The sequence below is a fragment of the Eumetopias jubatus genome, unplaced genomic scaffold, assembly GCF_037043125.1.
Source record: "Eumetopias jubatus isolate StellerSeaLion01/CBP00866 unplaced genomic scaffold, mEumJub1_p1.0 scaffold_2, whole genome shotgun sequence".
Classification (NCBI taxonomy): domain Eukaryota; kingdom Metazoa; phylum Chordata; class Mammalia; order Carnivora; family Otariidae; genus Eumetopias; species Eumetopias jubatus.
In genome coordinates, this window is record NW_028274808.1 from 82,122,696 (window position 1) to 82,147,196 (window position 24,501).

At 37.7% G+C, this 24,501-nt stretch overlaps 1 protein-coding gene across 1 annotated transcript in view; it reads right to left on the bottom strand.

Annotated features, from left to right (window-relative positions):
- Positions 1-24,501, bottom strand: part of HHIP (hedgehog interacting protein) — an 87,638-nt gene that overhangs the window by 18,249 nt on the left and 44,888 nt on the right. Inside the window, exons 5-11 of the mRNA XM_028102318.2 lie at positions 13,309-13,460; positions 12,760-12,933; positions 11,778-11,921; positions 8,220-8,341; positions 5,577-5,700; positions 4,476-4,606; positions 500-581 (exon numbers count right to left, since the gene is read on the bottom strand). Of these exons, the coding sequence (XP_027958119.1) occupies positions 500-581; positions 4,476-4,606; positions 5,577-5,700; positions 8,220-8,341; positions 11,778-11,921; positions 12,760-12,933; positions 13,309-13,460 (929 nt within the window). The remainder of the gene's footprint in view (positions 1-499; positions 582-4,475; positions 4,607-5,576; positions 5,701-8,219; positions 8,342-11,777; positions 11,922-12,759; positions 12,934-13,308; positions 13,461-24,501) is intronic.

The following is a 24,501-nucleotide window of genomic DNA, read 5'->3' on the forward strand; positions in this document are numbered from 1 at the left end:
GCCTGCATGAGAGCTGTGAGCTGTCAGATAGTTTTGAAATGAGGCTCAGATGTTGAACCGCCAAATAGCTTATCTTGATTACCTGATGAAAAAATCATACTGAACAGCTGTAATGTCTGCCAGTATGGTTCAAGTTTTCTAGAAAGAACCTGAGGGTTTGTTGCTTCCACCATGAAAGCTAAAGCCACAGCCCTACATAGGGTCCTTCTCCAGCATGTAACTGAGGACGCTGATTCCACAAATAGAATGCTGCTCTCTGATGGCAACAAGAATGACATGAATCTGTGGACACAGTAAGGCTTTAAAGTCCAGCAGAGTCAAGTCTAGACCTCATAGACTGGAGCTGAGGGTCCTCCCAGGACAGCACTTAGCATATGCACATGGCCAAAGTGTTCATCTTTGTTGACTGCTAATTGGAATTCGTCATCACCAATTTGAACACAGTAAAACAACTTGGAGAAACATTACTTTGACTTAAAGGAATATGAAGAGATCTCACCTTTTGGGATCTACAATTTTGTAGAGTTTTCCATTGTGAGTCTGGGTCATACTTTTACTACTTGATAGAATATAAACTTCACCTGTGAAGAGAGAATTACAGTAAGTTAATTTACAGTATCACAAGGCCTTACTGCCTATTGCCTAGGCAGATATTTTATATAAATCAATAGGTGGATATTTTAGATTTATTTTTTATATCTGTTTGTAGATCTATGTATATATGTATGTGTGGGTATCTGAGTATTTGTGTGTGTGTGTGTATCTTTATCTATCTGTATTATCTCCGTATATCCTCCAGGAAGGTCACTTGCCTAAAGATGATGAGTTTCACAAGTGTACTTTCACAGTGCATCCAGAATCCAATCACTTCTCTCTACATCCTACCACTGTTCCAGAGCAAGCAGATACCAGTTTCCCCTGGATTAGGGCAGTAGCCTTCTAACTGATCTCCCTGCTTCTACTCTTGTTCTTCTATGTTTAATTTCAACATACCAACCCCAGAAATTCTTTTAAAGCAAGTCAGATCATTTAATTGGTTCACGCTCCTTTGCTTCAATACCTCCAATAGCTTCTAATCTCTCTTACAGCAAAATTAAGTCCCGACAGTGGCCTGTGACGCCCCCCTTTATTGCTCTGTCTGCCTTTATCTGCAATGTCACCCTCTTGTTCCCTCCTCCCTAGTCTCGCTAGCCTCTTGACTTTGTACACAGGAGGCACCTGTCGCAGGCTCCTGTGTAAGGTCCCCGCTGTTTCAGGCTCTTCCTGTCCCAGGCTCCTGACTCAGTTCCTATCTCAGCTGCTGTTCCAGGCTCTACCTATCTCAGCATCTGTCCCAAGTTGTCCCAGGCTTCTGTCCTTCGCTAGCTCTCCCTTAGGTTGACTTTCCCCCTTCCTTCAAGGCTGTACTTAAATATCACAATATCATCTTTCCTGACTGCACTATCTAAAATTGCACTTCTCCCAACCCTAGAGGTAGCAATCTCTAACCCTCTTCACAAGGGGATTTTTCTCCAAAGCACTTATTACTAATTGACACTATATGTATATATATCTAGCTCCATTTACTTGTTATTGTCCTTCTCCTTTAAAATATAAAATTTATGTCTCCTTATCTGCTGCTGTATCCCTAAAAGCTTTGCACAGAATAGGTGCTCAATAAATATTTGTAGCATGAGCATTGAGAGGCAAGTTTTATCTTGATTTATTCTGCCCAAGATCAAAAGGTTTGGTTACTACGTTGTTATTATTAATTGATAATTGGAGGCCAGATGGAATCCTTTTAATTTAAGCTTTTTAAAACAAATATATTAAAGTAAATTATTTGGGAAAAGAGAGACCCTGATGTTCATCCCAACTCTACCTCTTTAATTCTTGGTGTTGGGCTGTGTTATCGATGATGAAACACAACAGAGGAGAGAACCACTCTTGTTTAGTACCACCACTTCCATAGAATTCACTGCATAGCATGGATCGCATGAATAGGGACTTATAAGCTGTATTTATGATGATATGCTTATAAGGCTTTAAAATTCATATTTGGTTCTCATTCATGAAGTAGTCCTTGATTTAGTCTCTATTTCTCTATTCCACTCTATTATGGTTTTTTGTTTTTTTTTTTTTAGCACATTCTACTACTTTCTTACTTCTGGAAAGGATGTTATGGGTTTATACTAAGAATGCAGACACAACAGAAAAAATAAAAATGAAGTTAGGAAGCAAAGGAATGTAAGCAAAGAAAAATTAATATTTATTTTGTCAAGTACTTTATACTATTTATTTCACTTAATCCTTACAACAAACCTCCTGGTTTATAGCTAAAAAAACCAAAAAAACAAAAACAACAAAAAAACACACACATAGAAAAAACAGACTCTCGATACTTTTTGTTTCAAAAAATGCAAAAACCTACTCATTTTCTTTATGGCTCTTAGTTTTTTTTAATCTTCTTAAAAAAATTTAAAGTTTTATCTATTTAAGCAATCTCTACACCCAACATGGGGCTTGAACCCACAACCCCAAGATCAAGAGTAGCACACTCCCCCCACTGAGCCAGCCAGGCACCCGCTTTTTTAAAAAAGTAATCCCTATACCCCACATAGGGCTCAAACTCACAACCCCGAGATCAAAAGTTGGATGCTCTATCAACCAAGCCAGCCAAGTACCCCCATGTGGCTCTTAATTAAAGCCAGAGTTTCACATTAAAGCATAATTCAGTGAAGACATGTTTAATTTTTTTTTTTAAGATTTTATTTATGTATTTGACAGAGAGACACAGCCAGAGAGGGAACACAAGCAGGGGGAGTGGGAGAGGGAGAAGCAGGCTTCCTGCGGAGCAGGGACCCGGATGCGGGGCTCGATCCCAGGGCCCTGGGATCATGACCCGAGCCTAAGGCAGAGGCCTAATGACTGAGCCACCCAGGCGCCCCAAGGCATGTTTAATGTTATTATAAAGTATACACGATGTTATAGCTTTTGGACACTACGGATTGTATATGCTTCGTTTGTTAGTTCTGCTCCCAACATAGTATTAAGTGCAGATAGATGTTTGGGTATTTTAACCAATGGTGGTGATACTAACAGGATGATTGATGGTGAGTCATTTGCAGTAAGGTCTGGGGAAATCAGAATGATTCAGTCACAACATCTAAATATTCATCTCTAACTCTGCCACAAACAATTTAATCCTCATTTATATTTTAAAACGAGAGTTTGCCAATGAAATTTAAATTACATAACAGGATTTCAATGAGAAAGAGTTATCTCTTTGGTTCTTTTGAGTGAGCTAGGAGATATCGAGGGTAAATTAATTGTAAATGTTTTCAATTTTGGAATAAGAAAAGAAGGGATTGGAGGTCTCTTCTTTAAATCATTATATTCCTGTAGTTCTGAAATGCATGTCAAGTCCCTGTTAACCTAAGTGAATGGCATGGAACTATTCCTGGTGAATTCTGCATCTGATATAATAAAACCAAAGCTGGACTTCTAGGGAAAATATTCTGATTTTGGGACACCTAAGTGGCTCAGTTGGCGAAGTGTCTGCCTTCGGCTCAGGTCATGATCATAGGGTCCTGGGATGGAGCCCTGTGTTGGCAGGGAGCTTGCTTCTCCTCTGCCTGCCGCTCCCCCTGCTTGTGCTCTCTCTGACAGATAAATAAATAAAATTAAAAAAAGAAAGAAAATATTCTGATTTAGATGGGAAACACAACTCTTCTTTCTTAAGACCCAAAATTCATCTCCGAGGCTAAAGGAGCATAATGGCCATGGTTTGTTTGGATGCTGTTCTTTAAATAGAGTCATTATGAAAGCTACATTTATCTCTATAATTTAAAATTCGGAGCATTTTCACTCTTTGATGGCATTCTAATTTCAACTTCTCTTTGCTTGTAAGCTGTGCACATTTTGATAACATACCAACAAATATATTGTATGTTATCCCATAGATCATCATCCAGAAGATAATTTTTGTTCTGTGCAAAAGCAGATCTACAAATTCAGCTTATCATGTACAAACTGCATGCCCCAATGCACAAAATAAAATAAAATTAAAAATTCAGAAATAGAGGATAAGGTGAGGCCAAGATTTTTCTTTATTTAAAGAGACACAGATAAGTGGAAAGGCTTTCAGATAGAGAATAGAAACAAATGACTCAGATTTATCTAAAATATCAGTAGGCATTTATGATTTTCTTCTCTTTAGGACTCAAAAATTCTCTTTTGTTCTTGCCTTCCATTTTCCTGCTTTGTTACTTTTATATTTTTGGAGTGGAAATAAGATGTGAAAACCCCCAGAGGAAGGTCATTGGGAGAGAATACATAGCTGGGCCATCTCTAATCTCCAGAGTAGGTCACCCTTGCTGCGGGTTACATTGCCAGCAAATGGAGGGCAAGATTGTTACACTTATTCTTCAGAGCAAAAAAAACCTCTTGGGCTAGGGAGTGAGAATGGAACTTCATAGAAATAGTTTGTACAGTACCTAATTCATCTTCTCCAAATCCCAGTATGTGACCTGAAAAGTAACCTCTACAGGAACCACTGTTGCCGAGACAGAGTGGTTTTTCTTGCCATTGCTTGCTCACAGGACTTTGCTGGAGGGTTAAGAAATTTCTACAACAAAAAGATACCGTAAACTTACAGTGAAAATATGCTTTTGCTTAAAAAAAAAACAACAACACAATAAAATGCTTAGAATTAAGGTCACAATGAATAGTTGTGCCATAAACCTGGCTTCTAAAAGGAAAAATAATATAGCCCATAATGTGTGCGAATACTGTGAAATTCTCATGTGGGGAGAAAGTACTTAAAGATAGTATTTTGTTTGGAGGGGGGCACTAAAAGTACCTGAGTATGAGAAAAGCCCTCCCCTTCATCCAGAGAATGATACTTCCTCTCCAGGACTAGACTCCATGCTGTGCTATTAATCAGAGAGAGGGACAGGGGGAAGATCATGGGGTCAGTAAACTTTTCGAGTTCCTTTTAGCGACCAAGCATAGCAGTGCTGCCATATGCCTGAATGCCAGTGACTTGGGAAACAAGATTCATAATTTGGGTTTCATCACTAAGGGTTCCTGAGAATTATCCACACAGTGACCTCTAAAAAGGAGGCTAAAATTTAATTGTGTAGTATTCTTACTGATAGAGACTAATTAAGTTCTGTTGCTAAAAGTTCTGAAAGTCTGGCAAAAACAAAAATCCTTAGCCTTCCAATTTCCAAATAATTTGGAAAATATTTACACAAGTCATGTATAACAATAGTTTTCAAATTACTCATTGTCACGGTAAATTTATGTTAGGATGAAGGGAAAAGCCTACATAATATGAAAAGTCCATCTGAAGACTTCTCTGCTCTTAAAAATTACTTTATGAACTTAATCAAATTTGTTTAAAAAGCATCTCTTAGGAAGTTCTTTAATTAAACCAGGATACATAATGAAACAAAAAGGAAATAATAATGTTTATGTGTGTCCCAGACCTGACCCCCAAAGAGAAACAATCATTTGAGTATTTTATGACAGTTTGCCCACTAATCAATGGATATGTCATTTGATACATCAAATTGTGGTATCAGGAAACCTACCCATTACGGTCTCCAAACACATAGCTTCCATACAGTCTTTCAGACTGGCAGCCTCGGTAAACAAATCCACCAACCAAAGGACCATTACTGAATGGCTTGAATTCTAAAAGTGATGGCTCACTTTCTGGAAAGAAATAAACATAACATTAGATCAAATGAAACATTTTTATGAAATAAAAGTAATGGAGGTCAAGTAATATTATTATGATAATTTAGGCTAAATTTGAAATGTGTTCCATAGTACACAAGATGAATCCTGTTCTAGATATTTAGTAAAAATAGTTAAGTTTCTTTGCTTAAATAGTATAAAATATAAAGAGCTTCCATGTGCAGCTTACTGAAATGGGAACGCTCTACAAATGTTTGCTGTTATAATTGCCACCCATACTAAATTTTCAATGAAATTAGAATCTGGATATTTTGGAAATCATGGTTATTTACTTAAGAACCAAAAGACTTTAAAAAATAATAATTGTTTTAAAATTGATTTTTTTTTTGTAGAAATGCTTCTTCATATACTCAGTAAATTAAGCCAGACCTCTGTCAAGTTATATAAAATGTTTGAAAATTCATATTTTAATGAAAATAAAAGTATAGGGCGCCTGGGTGGCTCAGTCGTTAAGCGTCTGCCTTCGGCTCAGGTCATGATCCCAGGGTCCTGGCATCGAGCCCCACATTGGGCTCCCTGCTCCGCGGGAAGCCTGCTTCTCCCTCTTCACTCCCCCTGCTTGTGTTCCTGCTCTGGCTATCTCTTTCTCTGTCAAATAAATAAATAAAATCTTAAAAAAAAAAAGAAAAGTATAGTACATAAAAGGTCTTTAAAACCACACTTGTATATTTAAAAACATTGTCACTCAAGTGATATCTTCATTTAAACTATTTTAATAGTTTTGTTTATAGAATTGTATGGTTAACGATGTCTATTGCCACTGTTCTTTTTAATTACATGTGTATAGTTACATATCTCAGTCTTTCCATGCATGTCATTATATACTTGACTATGCATACGCTAATTGCAATGGAAAAAATCTAAAGCCAGTTGCAAATTAATCTGAAAATTACTTATTATGTGCTTAATGTCAAACAAGTCATTATCAACAGGCAGTATTTTAAGCAAAAGCTTTTGTGGGAAGATGGTAATTTTAAAGTAATTCTCCCTTCCCATGTGGTTATGGTGACTGTATTATAAAAAGAAGAAAAGATTAAGTTTTAACTACTTCACTGAGAGGCAGCATAACTGAATGATTAAGGTCATGAACTCTGGAATCAGTCAACCTGGGTTCAAGTCCAGACCTTGCCACTTTATGTTGTATGATAATTAACCTTTCTGTGTCTCAGTTTCCTCATCAGTACAATGTGGCCAATAATGGTGCCTATCACACAGAGTTGTTCCTCCAATGAAAGGAGTCAAGTTTATAAAGTTACTACAGGGGTGGGCATGTAGTAAGTACTGTGGATGTGGTTATTTGGTTTTTATTTTTGTTTTCTTCTTTATTGAAGTAAAAATGACAAAGTTGTAAACTATTTAAGGTGTACATCGTGGTGATTTGATATACGTATATGCTGTTAGAGGACTCTGTGGATGGGTTTTCAAAACATAAATGCAAGGCTACCAATATTGTAGCCAGTTTCAGCAGAACCCCAATTAATGTGATTGGAGAATTTAGTTTAATCTGCATAAATATAGCCAAATTCCATCAAACCAGTATCTCATAAGATTTTTTTTTCAAACCATATCATTCTTTGGTTTAGTTTTTATAAGATACGTGCGCACACACACACACACACACAACACAGGAATACCTGGAAAAAAAAATAAAGTAAAATAACTGAATACCACATGAACTAACACAGCTGCTTTATTCCTGGTGGTAAATAAATATCTGTATAGAATGAGTAAATAGAAGGAGCAATCAATTTAATAATCTTAATCTACTGTGTTCCCTGGATCATAATAATTTTGATATATTGCTTCCTCCAAAAGTAGTAAATACTAAAACACTAAAAAATATTAAGTTTTTGGACTTCATTATTATCCAACTTTATTTTGTATATGCATCTCTATAACACTCTAGTAATCATGTTATTAAAAATAATGTCTAAACATCCCATTTTCATGACTTGGGTAAATAACATGTTTTTACAAGTCTATTATGTTTTCTCTAAAATAAGCACTTTAATAAAATTACATTCTTATTTGAAACATTATTTTTCTAATTGCTGAGACTAGCATATTGGGTGTGCTAGTTTCAGCAATTTCTTACCTTTAACCTGTTTTTTCTGCTGTCTATAAGATGTTAAGACAAGTCCTCCTTTATATATTAAATAAATAGAAGTTATTCATTTTGACTCTCAGATGAGCAAAATATAAACAGCTAATTTTTGAAGGTCCATTAAATTTTGGGACCTACAGAGTACACTTCAATCCATAGAAAGGTAATTACCCAAATGGAATTCCTAGGGCTTTTAAGCGTCACTGGACCTTTAAAAACTCGTGCAGTTTACTCCCTTACCACTGTTAGGTCAGTATTTTTATGCTTTCCCAAATGCTCATTTTGTAGAAATCCTTTTCTCTTCAATTAATGTATTAAAATAAAACAAGGCCCAAACTAAAGCCAAATCAACAAATTATGCTCTACTTACCATAATCTTTCCCTTTTATTATCTGTAGGATTCTGGCTGATGATCTGTTCTTTCCATTGGAGTCTGAACAAAGTATTGTTAAATTGATGTTTATATCAGTGGGATGTCGGTCCACAGCACATCTGCGTAACAAAAGGAGGACATCCATGAATTCTTACTGGGTCTTTTCTAAACTCAGACTGGAGATTTCTGACATAGGAACCGTTTGTGAGCTGGCAAGGACCCTGTGGTCTATTTCGTTTGGATCCTCAACAAAAACATTCAGATTTGTTTGTTAACTCTGCTGAAGCTAAATGACCTCTGGAGAATATTTCCTAATTTCTCTTGGTATCTCTCTCTAGTATGAATGTGCACAGTGACTTAAAACATTTGTTAGTGTGTTATTAAGGACTGCCACATATATAATACACTGGTAAGGTATGAGAGCCTGCGCTACCATCAACTCACATCTGCAACACACAAAATAGAATTAGTTTTGGTATTACTTTTGTGTTTTTTACATGGGATTGCTATATTCTAAAGCTCAAGTTGCTCTAACAAAGGAAAGAAAGTGTATGCTAAAATTTAGGGAATAAAATAAAGCTGGTCCCACAACCACTGAAGTCTTTTATATTAACTATGTCTTCATGTCACCCTCAGTCTGGAACTAGAATATTTCCATGACTTAAGCCATTGACTGTAAATTCTACGAGCACAGGGACCACTTCCAGCTTCTTTATCACTGTATTCTTGTTACCTAATTCAAACCCAGGGATATAAAAGGGGCTCAATATTTGTTGAATGTTTAAGTCCATGAGGGACTGGGCATGTGGAGTTTGGGTTGGGATAAGAATGAAGCTGTATAATACAATTTTTGAAGATCTCACAAATGTGGAAAACAGTGTTGCATTGTTTTCAGGTTTCTCAACTTTGATATTATTGACATTTTGAGCCAGATAATTCTTTGAGCAGGGGACTGGAAGGTGGAGGAGAGGGAAGGTTCTGTACTGAGCATGTAGGATGTTTAGCAGCATCTCTGGCCTCCAGCCACTAGATGTCAGTAGCAGGAACCCCTCCAAAAATGTTCCTAGACATTGTCAAATGTTTGCTGGAGGCAAAATCATCCCATTGGCAATCACTGTTTTAGGTCAACAAAATACATTAATGACTTGACAACCGAACCAAACCATTGGGACTATTAAATAAACTAGAAAACAAAACAACCTGAGAGTAAGTTCTGGGTCTTAAGAGACGTTAGGAGTCATATGTAGCAATCATCTCAACAGTAACAACAACTACAAAACAAAAATTGTTGCATCCAAATGATCCCATTCATAATAGGGAAACTATAAGCCTGACCTGTCAAAGATGAGTTAGTTGTTCTGTGGCAACAGTCCCTTTATTGTCCTCTTTAATTCAATGATTCACAGAGTACAATGCCTGGCAGGGAACAGGACACAGACGTGATGTGACTTAAGGTGGAACTAAATCCATACAGGAGGAGAAATTTTTCCCATATTGTCTTCCTTTTAAAGATGGAGAAACTATGACAAAAGAAGGTTTGATCTCTTTCTATCAGGAAAAGAGCAAATCTGGAAGGAAAGCCCAGGTCTCCCAAAGGTGGAGATGCCATCAGGCCTAGCTCTGGCTGAATACCGTGGCCACTGAGAGCCACTTGACCCCTCTAACCTTTAGTTTCTTATGGAAAAAAAGAGGTGGGACAGTGAAACTTCTCTGTATGATACCCTATGGTGGGTCCATGTCATTATATATCTGTCCAAATCCACAGAATGTACAACCCCTAGTGAACCCTAATGGAAACTCTGGACTTTGGGTGATAATGATGTGTCAGTATTGGTTCATCCATTGTAACAATGTCCCACTCTGCTGGGGGATATTGCTAATGGGGAGGCTATGCCTGTATGGGGGTCAGGGGGTTTATGGGAAATATCTATGCCTTCTGCTCAATTCCAGCTACCACTGAGTACTGCTGAGAGGCATAAATAAGATAATGTGCGTTAGATACTTAGCTCAGTACTCTGCACCTAGGTGCTTAATACAATCCAGCTTTACTTCTAGCCAATAATTGTTTTCGTTTCCTTTCTGCTTTATTAAATCTTTCTCTGCTTGAAATGCTCTTGGAGGGAGGCATGACTTCCCTTTAGCCCGCTGCTGCCAGAGGAGGTAAGACACCATGGCACAGGCATCCTGCCATATGCAAGGTCTGAAAAGGGCCTCACCCTGTGTTTTTGCACTGAGGGTCCAGGACCCCCGGGAAGGTTGCACGAAAGCTCCAGTGAGACTGTGGTGACTCAGGCTGCTCAACTTCAAAGTGCTCTTTGCGGTGGTATCTGTGAGTTCTGAGCTATAGGAATGGAATGTGACAGTTTCCTCCACATCCTGAACCCACCTTAAGTATTCCCTGTCGCAAAGATTTTAAGATCTGCTGAGATGCCAAAAAGGAAATGAACTGTAGACTTGGACTTTGATGGAGGGGAGATGAAGGGCATGAGGGATTATAAAAATAAAAAGTTTGAGAAATACTCACCTTGCACATAGTGAACACTCAATAAACATTAAATAGCAATAATAACTTAGCTAGTAAATGAATGAATGTGGCCAAATATCCCGTAGTATGAACAAGAGACCACAGATTGGATGAAGCTTTCATCATGGAATTGCTATATTATACTTCATAGCATTTTTTTAAGTGTACTCCAAATTTCTCACTGTACGTACATCTTAGTACTCCTTTCTTTATAGTTATTATAGTAAACCATCAATATGAATTCCTTTAGTATCTATAAATTTTTTTCAAGTGAAAAAATGTTAACATTGAGCTCAACTCCTTACGAACTGATACTGCATCATCATACGTTAAGTAAAGCTATGATGAGAACTATAATTTATTTAAAACCTACCATGTATTTCAGGCACTCTACTTTGTACTTCAATCTAGATTTGTAGTAAATCATTATAGCCTCTTTGCAAGGTAGCTATTACCACCCCGATTTAATGTGTATGGAAATGGGGCACCTCTTGGTTCCGGCTCAGGTCATGATCTCAGTGCGGTGATCTCAGGGTGGTGAGATGGAGCCCCTTGTGGGGCTGGGTGCTCAGTGCAAAATCTGCTTAAGACTCTCCCTCACCCTCAGCCCCTCCTCTCTTCTCTCTCTCAAATAAATAAATCTTTAAAAAAATGAAAATAAAAAAATAAATGTGTATGGAAAATTTCATTTTGGAGGGCTTAAGGAGAAAATCTAGAAGGTTTATTATCTCTCTAAATTTGAACAACTGAAGTCTTAATCATTACACCTGCCCAACAGCATTTATCTAATAACACTCCAGAACCTTAAGGCAATTTTTCTCCATGAATCTGTCCTTTTCCATATGTCTACCCTGCCTTCTCAATCTGCTTCACACATTAATAGAAGAAAGAGTGCTCAGATAATGAGCTGGTGTGATTCTGGGGGCGCAACCTTGGCACGACCTCTGTGCCTGGACCCCTCTTTCTTTTCCCAGGTCCCCAATCCCGGCCTGGCTTTACAGCAGAGGCAAGAGGACAGATCATGTTCTCACCTGCCTGGATCATGCAGGCCGTGGGCAAACACTTCCGGGGGCTGGTTGGTGCTGTTGAAGTGCGGGTTGCTCCGTGGTATGGAATAAGGCACGTTGCACATATCCGTGTCCACGTCCAGCCGGAGCACCGAACCTGTGAAATCACTGAGATATTGGAGGACAAGGTTCAGTGTTTCTGCTTTTGTTATGTATTTCACCTAAACCAAATATAAGGAGGTTGCCCTACAGTCCAAAGAATCATTCCCTCATTTGAGACAAAATTATTTAAAGTTACAAATTCCGAATCGTGGGAAATGCAACCAGGGGTAGGTTGGCTTCAGACAAGCGGCAGCACCGCGATGCAGCTCGATAGTGGCCGAGGACGGCAGCATCAAGGGCGTGCCACATTTTGCAACTGCTCTTTATGTTTTGCCAATCCATGCACTTTATGCCCCCGCAGAAGCGCTGCAGCACTCTGAGTCCGGCCTGCAGTGTGGCCGCGTTCGGACGCACGCGCTGGAGCGTGCGGAGGGAGCTGTGCCTTTCCCAGCCTGTGTATCCCGCAACCCACACGGCACTAATGCACTTTAGAACATCTGGGTACAGCGACTTCCAAAAATACCATCATCGTATGGCTAAATTCCTCTTCATCTTATAAAAGTTAAATATTTAACCAAGGCGACATAATTCAAAGACAGTTTTTTTTTTTTCCAAAGACAATTCTTAACTCATCGGCTCTGACACACCCCCACCCCCACCCCCGCGGCTGGCTGTCACTTAAAACATTTTAACATCAATGGGAGCTTTTTCTTTTTCTTTCTTTCTTTCTTTTTCTTTCTTTCTTTCTTTCTTTCTTTCTTTCTTTCTTTCTTTCTTTCTTTCTTTCTTTCTTTCTTTCTTTCTTTCTTTCTTTCTTTCTTTCTTTCTTTCTTTCTCTCTCTCTTTCTTTTTTTCTCTTCCTTCCTTCCTTCCTTCCTTCCTTCCTTCTTTCTTTCTTTTTTACCTTAAACCATCCATTTCTTCCATATCATCCAGTGTGATCATCCCATCACCAAGAATGACGTATAAAAAGCCCTCGGGACCAAAGAGCAGTTGCCCTCCTAGATGCTTTCTGTGGAGTTCTGCGACTTCAAGAAATACTCTGGCTGTTCTCAAATCAACTTGATGGGGATTTTTTCTACATCGTGGGGAGGAAGCAATATTATAATTGTTAAAGATGTAAGGTGAACCCACCAGAAAGTAAACCGTACACAAATAGGGGAGAGACAGCGTGTAAATAAGGAAACATATGCTTAAAATGGATCTAATAAAAATTCCCGATAGATGACATTATTTTCTATGTTTCAGAAGAGGCATGTAAGCTGAAAGAGAACTGAGGAAAAGTGCCAAAGCTACCATTTCTCTCAGTTCTCCTTAAGGACACATATGTGGTTTTCAGCAAGATGGAGATTGTGGTTTAATTACTGTCACCTTAACTTCTAAAATAATTAGGAAGAGATAATGAGAAAATAAGACTGAAAAATATTTATGCTTCAGGGCATTTTAGTGATACCTGGATACTGTGTATTCCACAACTCGAAGAATGTGGTCATGAGGCCCGATAGCCCACCGTTCTTGGTTGGTGGTATAAGACACATAGAGCTTTCCATTTTTCTTGTAATTGGGATGGAATGCAAGGCTTAGCAGACCTCTTTCATCTCCTCCCTGCAGTCAAATGAAAAACACAAAGAATTGTGAAGTTAATTATGTTCTTTATTGTGTTTCAACGGGAACCCCAAAAGAGTCTCTCTCTTTCTTCTGGATAATCTTTGCCCAAACTCTTTTCTTTTCTTCCTTGACTACTGCACAAAAAAGGATTATAAAACATTTCACTTTACAGAACTCTTTAAGAGTTAGAACAAGACAATTGTCTTGTGTGGTTATCTATGCACAAGACCCTTACACCACTTTTGTCAAGTGATTTGTGTATGCAATCTCGGGAAGCTAGGAAGACAAGTTTAAGCGCTACGAAGAATTCTTTGCCGGGTTACTAGGTTGCTTGTAGTTCATAGAAGACAAATAAAAAGGTTCATAATCAGCAGTCACTTCTAATCCAAGTCTCCCAAACCTAAAACACAGTGTGGGCTGCCAACTCCCACTGTCTTGGCAATATGTTTAGAAAACAGTTAAATTGCTTGTGTAATATGTAAACCTTTGTTTTACCCTGGAGGCATCTACATCAGTTGTCACAACGATGGTGGTCTGTTCATCATAACTAGGTAATAAGCAGCCTTGGCCTATCTACATAGGAATGAGGTATTTTTACATGTATCTTTCACAGCATAGAGCTTTTCTTTATAGATGGATGGAGAAATGGGAGCAGAGCTAAAAACTAGGGCTGGCATGGGGGTGGGAGAAATACTAGAGAGGAAAGGGAACACTAGGAAATAAAAGAAAGATCCTAAACAACTTTCTTTGTTATTATATGAATGTCAAGAATTGTATATGTTAGGCATGCCAAATGCTGTAACAATTAAAACATCATCATGTTCTTAAATAGAAAGGCATTTTATCTTTATTTTCTGCTAATTCAGCTTGATGAAACTCAATATGGTCTGAACATTTGTTTTATCCCACAAGTAGTCTAGGGATTTCTATAATGAAATTAAAGTATCTGAAATTATCTAGATCAGAGTTTTAAAGTTCAAAGTCTAGTAAGCTAGTGAGCGCTTTCTCTGTAGTCTGAGGAGTTATCCAAACTGGTGAAAAATGTGACATGGAAACTGTATGAAGCAACTCCTGCTAGTACATCACCTTTACCCACGTGATTGCATCACACACCACGTCTCCTGTGGCGAACAGCTGGAAGCGACCCCTTAGGAGTCTTACAGGAGGGAAATGATCTCCAACACTGCGACTTCTTCACAAGGTCACGCTCAGTAATGGAAGCACCCTCATGTTCTTCTCCCCCAGAAGAGCTTGTGTTACTACCAAAGCAAAGAGCTGTGTGTGGTTTGGATTCTACATGGATTGAAGAGTTTAACATTTTAGGCATAAAAGCTCACTTAAAGTCAACTTTGCTTGATTTAGCTCTTGGACTAGAGAAAAACTGCTTCAGATATATGCCATCCAAAGTGGAGACATCCAAACTTTAAGAGCGTGTAAATACTAAAGTGGATGTAAATATCCCAGCACTACCAAAACATTATTCAAGTGTCAAAAAAGTCAACCTCTTCATCTACATGTCACAATATGCTTAGTATGAATTTCAATGAGAACAATCTTCTTGAAGGGTATGGATCTAGGATCTAATGACTATGATTAATGAAAATGAGTCTCTTTTTCAGTTTATCTTATAATGATTTTAATATTGATTGGATGTTGCTGTTTTTTAGTATTTTCATTAAACAAATATCTCTTCTTAGGATACATTGAAAGCTGGGATGCATAACTAAGGACTGGTTGTAGAAAAGCACATTTAAACCGCTTTGACGGATGGATAAAAAAGCCGAGGGGTGGGATTTAGTTTGTGATTAATTCCTCTTCCGAGTGTATTTCACTTTAAAGCTGTGAGTGCAGGGTAAGCACTTTATGCCCACTTCACAAATATTTGTGTTCCACTATAAGAAGCTTTTGCTGAAAGTAGTTCTTTTGTAGTTTTTAATCAAATCATCTGAAATACAATTTGAGTTGGAGAGCAGCATGGCTTAAAACCGTGCTAACTGCTTTTCAGGAATTAGGAATGTAGAATTCATGCACCGTGGAAAGATGGGGAAAGAGATTTAAACAAATCCATAAGTGACAGAAGACAATTGTTACTTCAGAGATTCACCTATTGCATGAATGAATTTGGGGGCATCACTGCATTTGTTGAAGTGCCAAATACGGAAACAGAATGAGACGTTGTAGGTTGTAGGATTGTAGGATTTCCAAAGTAGTGATTTGGTTGGCTTAGAAACATGACTCATGACTCTTAAGTTATTTCAGAGAAATACTTTCATAACTATATTGATGTAAAATTTCATGTATTATGTAAATATGCTAGAGTGTCTCTCAAAATTAGCTTTGTAAACTATGTAGTGTAACATGACTCCTAAATGTTCAGAGACTGTGAAGGGGGACTATACCTAAACTGTCAGGAGATTAAAGCATCTGTATAGGCTCACATTTAGCTTGAATTGGCCTTCAGAGTTACGTTGTCTATTTAAAGTATGTGACTGACAAGCCGTGATTTACCTCTCAAATGCAAACCTATGTTTGAGGTATGGTCCATTTTTCAAGATCTATATGGAGAAATAGGTTGGTTGGCCATTAAAGGTTTAAATTTTGGAGCGGGGTCTGCTAGAGGCTACTATGCCAGAAACACCATCAGGTTCTCTGGTTGCTTCAACTACAGTCTCCACCAGGAAACTGTCCAGTCTGAGACCCTGACATTTGTGCCAGGAGGCAGGGCAGGCGAGCAGACCAGCTCTCGTGGCTCAGAGGAAAGTCCTTGTGCTAATGTTACTGACTCTTCTTCTTCCTCCCCATCCTTTCCCCTCAATTATGTGTAGCTTTATGGGATGAAAATCACGCACTCCTTCCAGAAATGTCAAATTATCAAATTGTTTCTAGTGAGCATCTGGGGAGAATGAACCTCTAGTGATGAGTTCAGTCAAGCTGGCTGAAAAGGGAGAAAGACGATAGAATGGCGAATGGAAGAGTCATGGTCCAGGGAGCCATTCCTTTCAAAAAGACATTGACTTCTAACATTATACTTTCGGAAACATTACCCAGTGTCCAAAATGCTTATCCTGACTCATGTGAAAAGCAGCGATTTATCAAAACATTCTTATTATAGTCTGTACTTCATTATTTTTTTAAACACTTATTTTTTTATTATGTTATGTTAATCACCATACATTACATCATTAGTTTTTGACGTAGTGTTCTATGATTCATTGTTCCTTCATTATTATTGATATATTGATATAATTGTATAGTTATAATTGATTATATATTGATGTAATTGTACTTATTAATACTGAATGCTTGATGTGCAGATTGTGCTTCTGGGAACGTACATCAGTGCTAGAAATGGGCAAGTAATTTACAAATAACACTTTGGGTTCTCTCAGTTTGGGGCTAATACTTTTTTTTTTTAAAGTTCACTGACTGAAACCTCATCCAAGCATCATAGGCTACCTACCATAGGACCCTTCCTTCCCCTTTGCTCAGTTTTCTCCACCTGCATCAACTTCTGGGCAGCGTCACACCAAGCACAACTGATTTTTCAAAATCAGGCAGTTGAATGATTTGAAAATAATGTCCCTGTATACTTTAAATTGACCATGTTTCAGAGTAAATCATAAAACCCTCCTAGAGACTTTAAATAAGTAACTAACCGCCATTCTAGTTATCATTCAGCTTTCAGGAGCAATTTCACAGGGTCAACAGAAAAGAGATAAATACCCCAAAGAGAGAGTATTGATGATTTTAATGTGAGTACAAGATCAGATCCAGTCCTATAGTTTTGGGACAAACTCTTCCCTAATGAACATATCAAAGTTCTAACCAATTGACCAAGAATATTCCTCTTCTTTGAAGAAAATGGAAGTATCTATTAGAAAAAGAGAAGTAGGGACACCTGGGTGGCTCAGTCGGTTGAGCGTCTGCCTTCGGCCCAGGTCAAGATCCCAGGGTCCTGGGATCGAGTCCCACATTGGGCTCATTGGGCTCCTTGCTCAGAGGGAAGCCTGCTTCTCCCTCTGCCTGTCGTGTTCTCTCTCTCTCTCTGACAAATAAATAAATTTAAAAATCTTAAAAAAAAGAAAAAGAGAGGTAATGATAAAATGATTATATAATATATAATATATAACATAAATAAATATATATATAATGATTTTTTTTAAGAGAAATTGTGGGCATGGTCTTTCATTATGATTTGTAAGGAAATCATTCCCTTCATACTTTCAATGTGGTTAAAGTCAATTTTTTCTGATTTCTATCTTTAAAATTTGCCTTACTCTTTTTCAGGGAATGCTGACTTAAATATTTTAGGAAACAAGACTGGGCAGCACTGAACTAGAAGCACCATTTCTCATTTCTGCATAGTTTTTCTTAGTGACCCTTTGGCAAATGACTAGCTCCAAGTTTGGTAGTCTACAGAATGGCCTTATGGTATCGAGAAAGCAATGAAATGTAAATTAAACTAAATAAAGCAGTGCTAAGTTCAATATATACCTTGTTATATATAGTCTTTGTAAAAAAAGCTTGTATTTGACATTCATTCAACAAATATTTATCAAATACCTACTATGTGTTAGGCATTGTACTTGGCACCAGGGATAAGACAAGACAATTAATAAGAACCAGTCTCTGTCCTTCAGAAGCTAATAGTATACATACAAAGTCAGATAACAAAGTAAGTTTTTAGTTGTTTCATTCTCACCATACTTCGTGATGCTGAGTTTTGGGTGCAGGGGAGGGGGAGAGTTAAACATTGCTACACTATTAGAAATGTGCATGGCCCAAGAAACAAGTATTAAAGGGAGTAAATACATATTCTGGGTAACTTTGGACAGGCTAATTAGTATATTAGCACCCAAGGTCTCTCCACTCTAAAACTTGGTGAGGAAAAGAAAAAAGCTTCGTTTTGTGAAATCTAAATTACGTGAAGAATATTAAGTAGAGTTTCTACAAACAATAAGACCATCTTCCAATTTATTTTATGCATATGACACAGGTATGAATGAGGACCTCTAGTAGAATTGGTGTTCTCTTAATAATTAAGGAGTTTCTGAGAATTAACATAAGAATAGAGTGGTGGTATTTTTAAAATTCTCTATAAAATAGATACTTTTATTAAGAGGCAGGTCTTCCTTATTAACTGTTAACTCGCATATCTACATTTTCTGTTCCTACACCCCAGGAAAGGAACAAGAGAACTTGGAAACCAACGTAGGCTCCTCCTCATGCAAAAACCTTTGCTTCTCTCAGACTGCAAACTTTTGTTATTCCAAAATGAGAACTGGGTTTGTTTGACAATTGTTAGTTCAGAGACAATACCAGATGTATTCATTTTCCATTGCTGCTGTAAAAAAATTACCACTTAGTGTCTTGAAACAACACAAATCTATTATCTTAAAATCTGTAGGTTAGCATCCAACATGGGTCTCCCTGGGCTAAAAATAAATGTGCTGGCAGGGCTGTGTTTCTTTCTGGAGGCTCTAGGGGGTAATCCATTTCCTCTTCCTTTCCAGCTTCTAGAAACCATGTGGCATTTCTTGGTTTTGTTCTCTTCCCTCCAACTTCAAAGCCTGAAACAGGGATGAATCCTCCTCCTACGGCAGCACTCAGGTCTCCTCTGCTCCCTCCTCCACTTTTAAGAATTTGTGATGCCGCTGAGCCCACCCAGATAAACCAGAATAATCTCCCTATGTGCGATCTAGCAATTCAATTCCATTGCAACCTTAATTCCCTTTGCCATGTAAAGTAACACATTCCAGGGATTAGGATGAAGACATCTTTTGGAGAGGGGCATTATTCTGCCTACTACATGGATATTTTAATCTGTTTTTCAAAAGGATCCAAAGTACTTATGACCTGAGCCATCTTGGCCATGCCCTACTGGGAGCATCCTGAAAGAGACAAGTTAAGTTCATCTGTAAATTCACAGAGATACTTAACGGAAGCTTTGTCACAGCAAGCACCCTCTCTTAGCTGTCAGTAATGAAAGAACAGCCACCACCCTCTAAAATGAAGTAAGAACACCTTTCAGAATTGAGGAGGAAGAGGAGAGGGAGAAGACCATCACGTAGCATGTGGACACATATGAACTCAATCACAAGCAAAACTGCTGTGTTTATCACAGGATGCAAAGAACGTAAAAATTAAATGTAGACAAACCATTTCTACAAACTAGAGGATTTCAAGCTCACTAGAACTGTATTGTTTTGTTTTGTTCATAAGTTTTGAAACATGCTGTAGAGTATTAATTTCTTCATAACTCCTGGAAAAGATGAGAAACAATGCTTTCGGTAGTTCCAAAAGTGTAACTTGGACTCAGAAGGAGTCAGTTCCCTGAGGATCCTGAGTTAGCTTATAGGAAGGGCTGCATGATTTGGTTCTATGGTATAATGAAAAATATATTTGGTCTTGGTCCTGGGTTCCTGGCCCAGAGCTCCTAAAACCATTGGAATTTCCTGAGTGGCAGGTGTGTTTTTGTTATTCACAATAAACCCCTGTCAACCTTACCTGAGTCTATGCTAATGAAGTGACTCTTGGTGAGCCCCTGGATAGCTTCAGTATGAGGGTTGGTAGCCAGAGGAACCAAAAATGTGATTAGCAGATTGGAACTTTCAGTCCCCACCCTGACAACCTCCAGGGAGTGAAGAGAGACTGAAAGTTGAGTTCAATCACCAGCACACATGATTTAACCAATCACATCTAATGATTTAATCAGTCATACATAATAAGGCCTCCATAAAAGCCCTAAGCAACAGGGTTTAGATAGCCTCCGGGTTGGTTAACATAATGAGGTGCTGGGAGGGTGGCATGAAGCGCTATACCTTGCCCGATGCATCAATTCCATTGGGCTGTTCCTGAGTTGTAGACTTCATAATAAACCAGTAATAGTAAGTAAAGCAATTTCCTGAGTTCTGTGAGTTAGTAAGCCTGAGGGGAGGCTTATGGGAATCCCTGAATTTGTAGTCAGCTGGGCAGAAATGTGGACAGCCTAGGCACCCTATTTGCAACTGGTCCTGGAATTGAAGGCAGTCTTGTGGGACTGAGCCCTTAATCGGTGGTGTCTGGGCTAACTGGATAGTAAGCCTCAGAACTGAAATTGTTGGACACCCAGTTGGTGACGAATTGGTTGGTGTGGGGAAAAAAAGCTCTCATTTGGTGTCAGAAAACACTCCAGAGAAAATCTGAGAGGTTCATTAGCCCATCCTCCTTGCCGGAGAGAAGGAGATCATAATCAACTCTGTTGAAGAAGTTGAAGTTAAAGAGTACTTGGGAAAAACTTGGTAGTCTTCCTGTCATATAAATCTTACTTGGAGATTAACATTTTTATAAAATATCTTGTGTCATTTTATTATTCATTCTTTGGCTTTTTTAACCTTTATTCTCTGAGAATGAAACCAGCCACAATATACTCAGGACCTATTATAATAGCAATAGTTTTCTTCTTTTCTTTAAGATGTCTCCTATCGGGGCGCCTGGGTGGCTCAGTTGTTAAATGTCTGCCTTCGGCTCAGGTCATGATCCCAGGGTCCTGGGATCGAGCCCCGCATCAGGCTCCCTGCTCAGCGGGAAGCCTGCTTCTCCCTCTCCCACTCCCCCTGCTTGTGTTCCCTCTCTCGCAGTGTCTCTCTGTCAAATAAACAAAATCTTTAAAAAAAAATAAAATGTCCCCTATTTGTCCAGATTTGGCTTTTCTTTTAGATATGTTTTTAACTTACTCCAATTATTCTTTTGGTTTCCTGATAACTGAAAGCCCTTCAAGGTACTGTCTTGTCTCTTCAAGGTCTCATTTTGGCTTCATTGTATTCACCCACTGTTCTAGTTCTCCAAGAAGTAAATACAATTTTCAAATGCTTGCAGGACCCAAGCTCACCTCTACCACACTCCCCTGACAAAGAAATCTGACCTGCTTCAAATGAGGTTGGAGAGCTGCTGGAGGACACCCAGCAATTCAGTTTTTCGGAAGTTTCTCATGAAGTCTATGATTTCTGTTATGTAGCAACTGGTTCGTGTCAAATCTGTGTTTAGGACTGTACATTTTATCTTCTGAAGTGAATGCGAAAACAGACTTAAAAAGAACAAATGGGAGCTATTCTGGATAGAAACCGTTAGACCACCAGCTTTCCTCAACAATTCTCTCCCCCACTCTTTTCAAACATAAACTAAATAAGTCAGTCATGCTGCGTTTAAGTTAAAACCTACACAGAAGAAAGATACTAAAAGTGGTTCTTTTCTAGAAATCCAGCTTCCCAGTTGCTTCTTATTCCAAATACTAATGTTCTTTTGATATCTCACACCTATGGGGGGAAAAAACGTATGAACATACTCAATTATGTACTTAAAAAGTATTATGGCCAGAATATTTTATGTGTGTATTATATCATTTATTTTATATAAACTTTATGTTTAACAGGTGGAATGAAATTTCATCTTTCTCTTTTCCCCTAAGCTTTTTACCCATTTGAACTGTGATATCAACACAGTATGGCATATTAGATAGTGGATTGACTTGGACCTTTTATCTTGTCCAGGCAGAGTTGCCATAGAACCTGTAATAGATCTGCCCAAGGAATCCAGTATGATACCAGGGAATGGCTTGAATACTAGGGACTATTTGTCTCAATATGTGTCAAAGGGTAATAATATCTGTGGTATTCCAAAGTTCAGTTCTCCAAGACATCTTCTCTAAAAGAAAAGAAAGAAAAAAAGCCTCAATAGAATTAAACTGTGTGAGACATCTATTTGAAATAACAAAATAATAAAACTACAAAAATATCAATTCTCAAAAGCAAAATCCTGGCCCTAAATACTTTTTTGAAGAAGGAAAGTTTATAGAGATTTTTTTTTATATTTTTTAAATTTATAGAGAAGCATTTAGAGAAAGCAAAGCTTTGATGCTGTGTGTTTATGCTACATGAAAATAAATTAACAAGAGTTTGACAAAATCTACAAGAATATTCATGGGAATTAAAAATGAATAAAAATGATAAGCAAAAAAGTTTTGTAGCTCCACTAAACTTTGCTATTACAACCTAGCGGTTTAATACTTATTGGACCTTAGATCTGAAAAAGTACACATTTCTAGACTGAACTGTAAATGGATAAAATATTGGGCAGCTACCTTGTTAGACACAGCAAAATGTCAGATGTGTAAAATAGGAACTAGACCAATTTTCCACTAGACTGCAAGCTTCTTGAAGGCAGGGATCTTTGGTCTTTTGGTGTCTTAGGAAAGATCTTATCCACATTGGAAGCCTTGTTATAAAAGGTAACATAATGAATTCTTCCTATGGGCCAGAGACCTTTCTAAGTAATTTACAAGCATTATCTTGCTTAAATTTTATAACAACTCTAGAGTTTAATACGATTTTGTCATTGTCTTTATGTTCTGGATAAGGACACAGAGACATAGAGGATTTGAGTAACTTGCCCAAAATGCACAACGAGAAGTGGCAAAACAGAGATTGTCTGTGATTGGAGGACAAATAATGTAAACAATTATGTGATATTGTCTGTGATTGGAGTACAAATAATGTAAACAATTATGTGATACTGCCCCACCAACTAGCTCCTAAATGAAGAAATGAACAAACAATGGATAGATTGTATTTCCTCATCAGTATCCATTGTTGATAGCTTGAGACATTACTGAAACAGTCTTACTTAAATTTCCAAAACTTTATGAGGGAATAAAATGAAGGTTATAGCTCAAGTTATTTTAACACAAAGGTTAAGTTAGTTTTAGGGCAATATGCTGATACACTATCTGTAAAAAAAAAATCCTGAATTGTGTATATTTCCATGGTGTAAGTACTCTCACTGTGGCCAATTTCAAACCAGCAAGTTGATGTCACTGACTGGTATCTGAAGAGACAACACAATTAGCTCTTGCAAGCCCATGACCACCACTGTAGAATACTTCTATTCTCCTTCAAACCTCTTTTATTCTTTCCCTCCCTTATTATTGTGCTCCTTCCTTTCTTCTCCTGCTTTAAAATTTTGGTTTACCTGTCCCTTTCAATGTGAAACACCCAAATATTTTTGTGAGTTAAGCAGGGGTTTAAAATCATTAAATAAGTCATTATTTAAACATGAGGGAGGAGGTATTTCTTACAGGTATTTCTTACAGAATAAATAATAATTTATTATTATTATTATTATTATATTTTTCTTACTGGATTTTTAAGTGAAACATACATAAAAACTAATATGCCACCCAAGAATAGGGCAGAACACTCAGGAATCCTTTTGAGGGGTTTACTTGGTTATTTAATGGGGCAAGTGAAAACTTCTCAGTATCTTTCCTCCCTCTCATAAGCTTGTTTAGATAATCAAAGAATGTAAAATCACTTTGTAAATTGCAACATGCTATTTGAATAAAAGATAACTATTATAATGGATAGAGAGGTAAGAGCCATCCTCAAATTCAACTGACCTGTCAAATAGTAAGATTTTGGAAGGGAATGTTATTCTGAAATACAGAATGTGTAGTCCTACATTTTAATCAGATGAGAAATACATTTAAATGATGTACAGCAAGTATTATCTCGCTGCCTATCATTCAAAGAACTTTTAGACTTCAGAAAATTACAGGCATGGAAAGGCATATTTATACTTATATTTAGCACCAAGCTCACCACATAGCTTTGATAAAGATCATTCCACATCTCTTCAGAAGATTTAGATGGTATCTATTACCAATGGCTTATTAATAAATGATTTGAAAGACTGGAGGTAATCAGATTTTATCTTTGAATCAAAACATACATTCTTCACCACTGCAGGAATATTATCTTTTTTTTTAGTTAAACAAATACATACAGGGTTCATATACTCTAAGGTTAAACACAAAATAATTTTTTTAGAAATCAACCCCAACGTTTGAGTGTTCTCTAATGATGCTGATGCAGATCACAATGATCTTCCCCCCGCACCAAAAACAAACTCTATCTGAAAACACACTTCCAAGATTTATGATAAAAACATATGCCTTCTTGATATTGACAAACAGCTGTGACAATGACCTCAGAGCAACATTGAG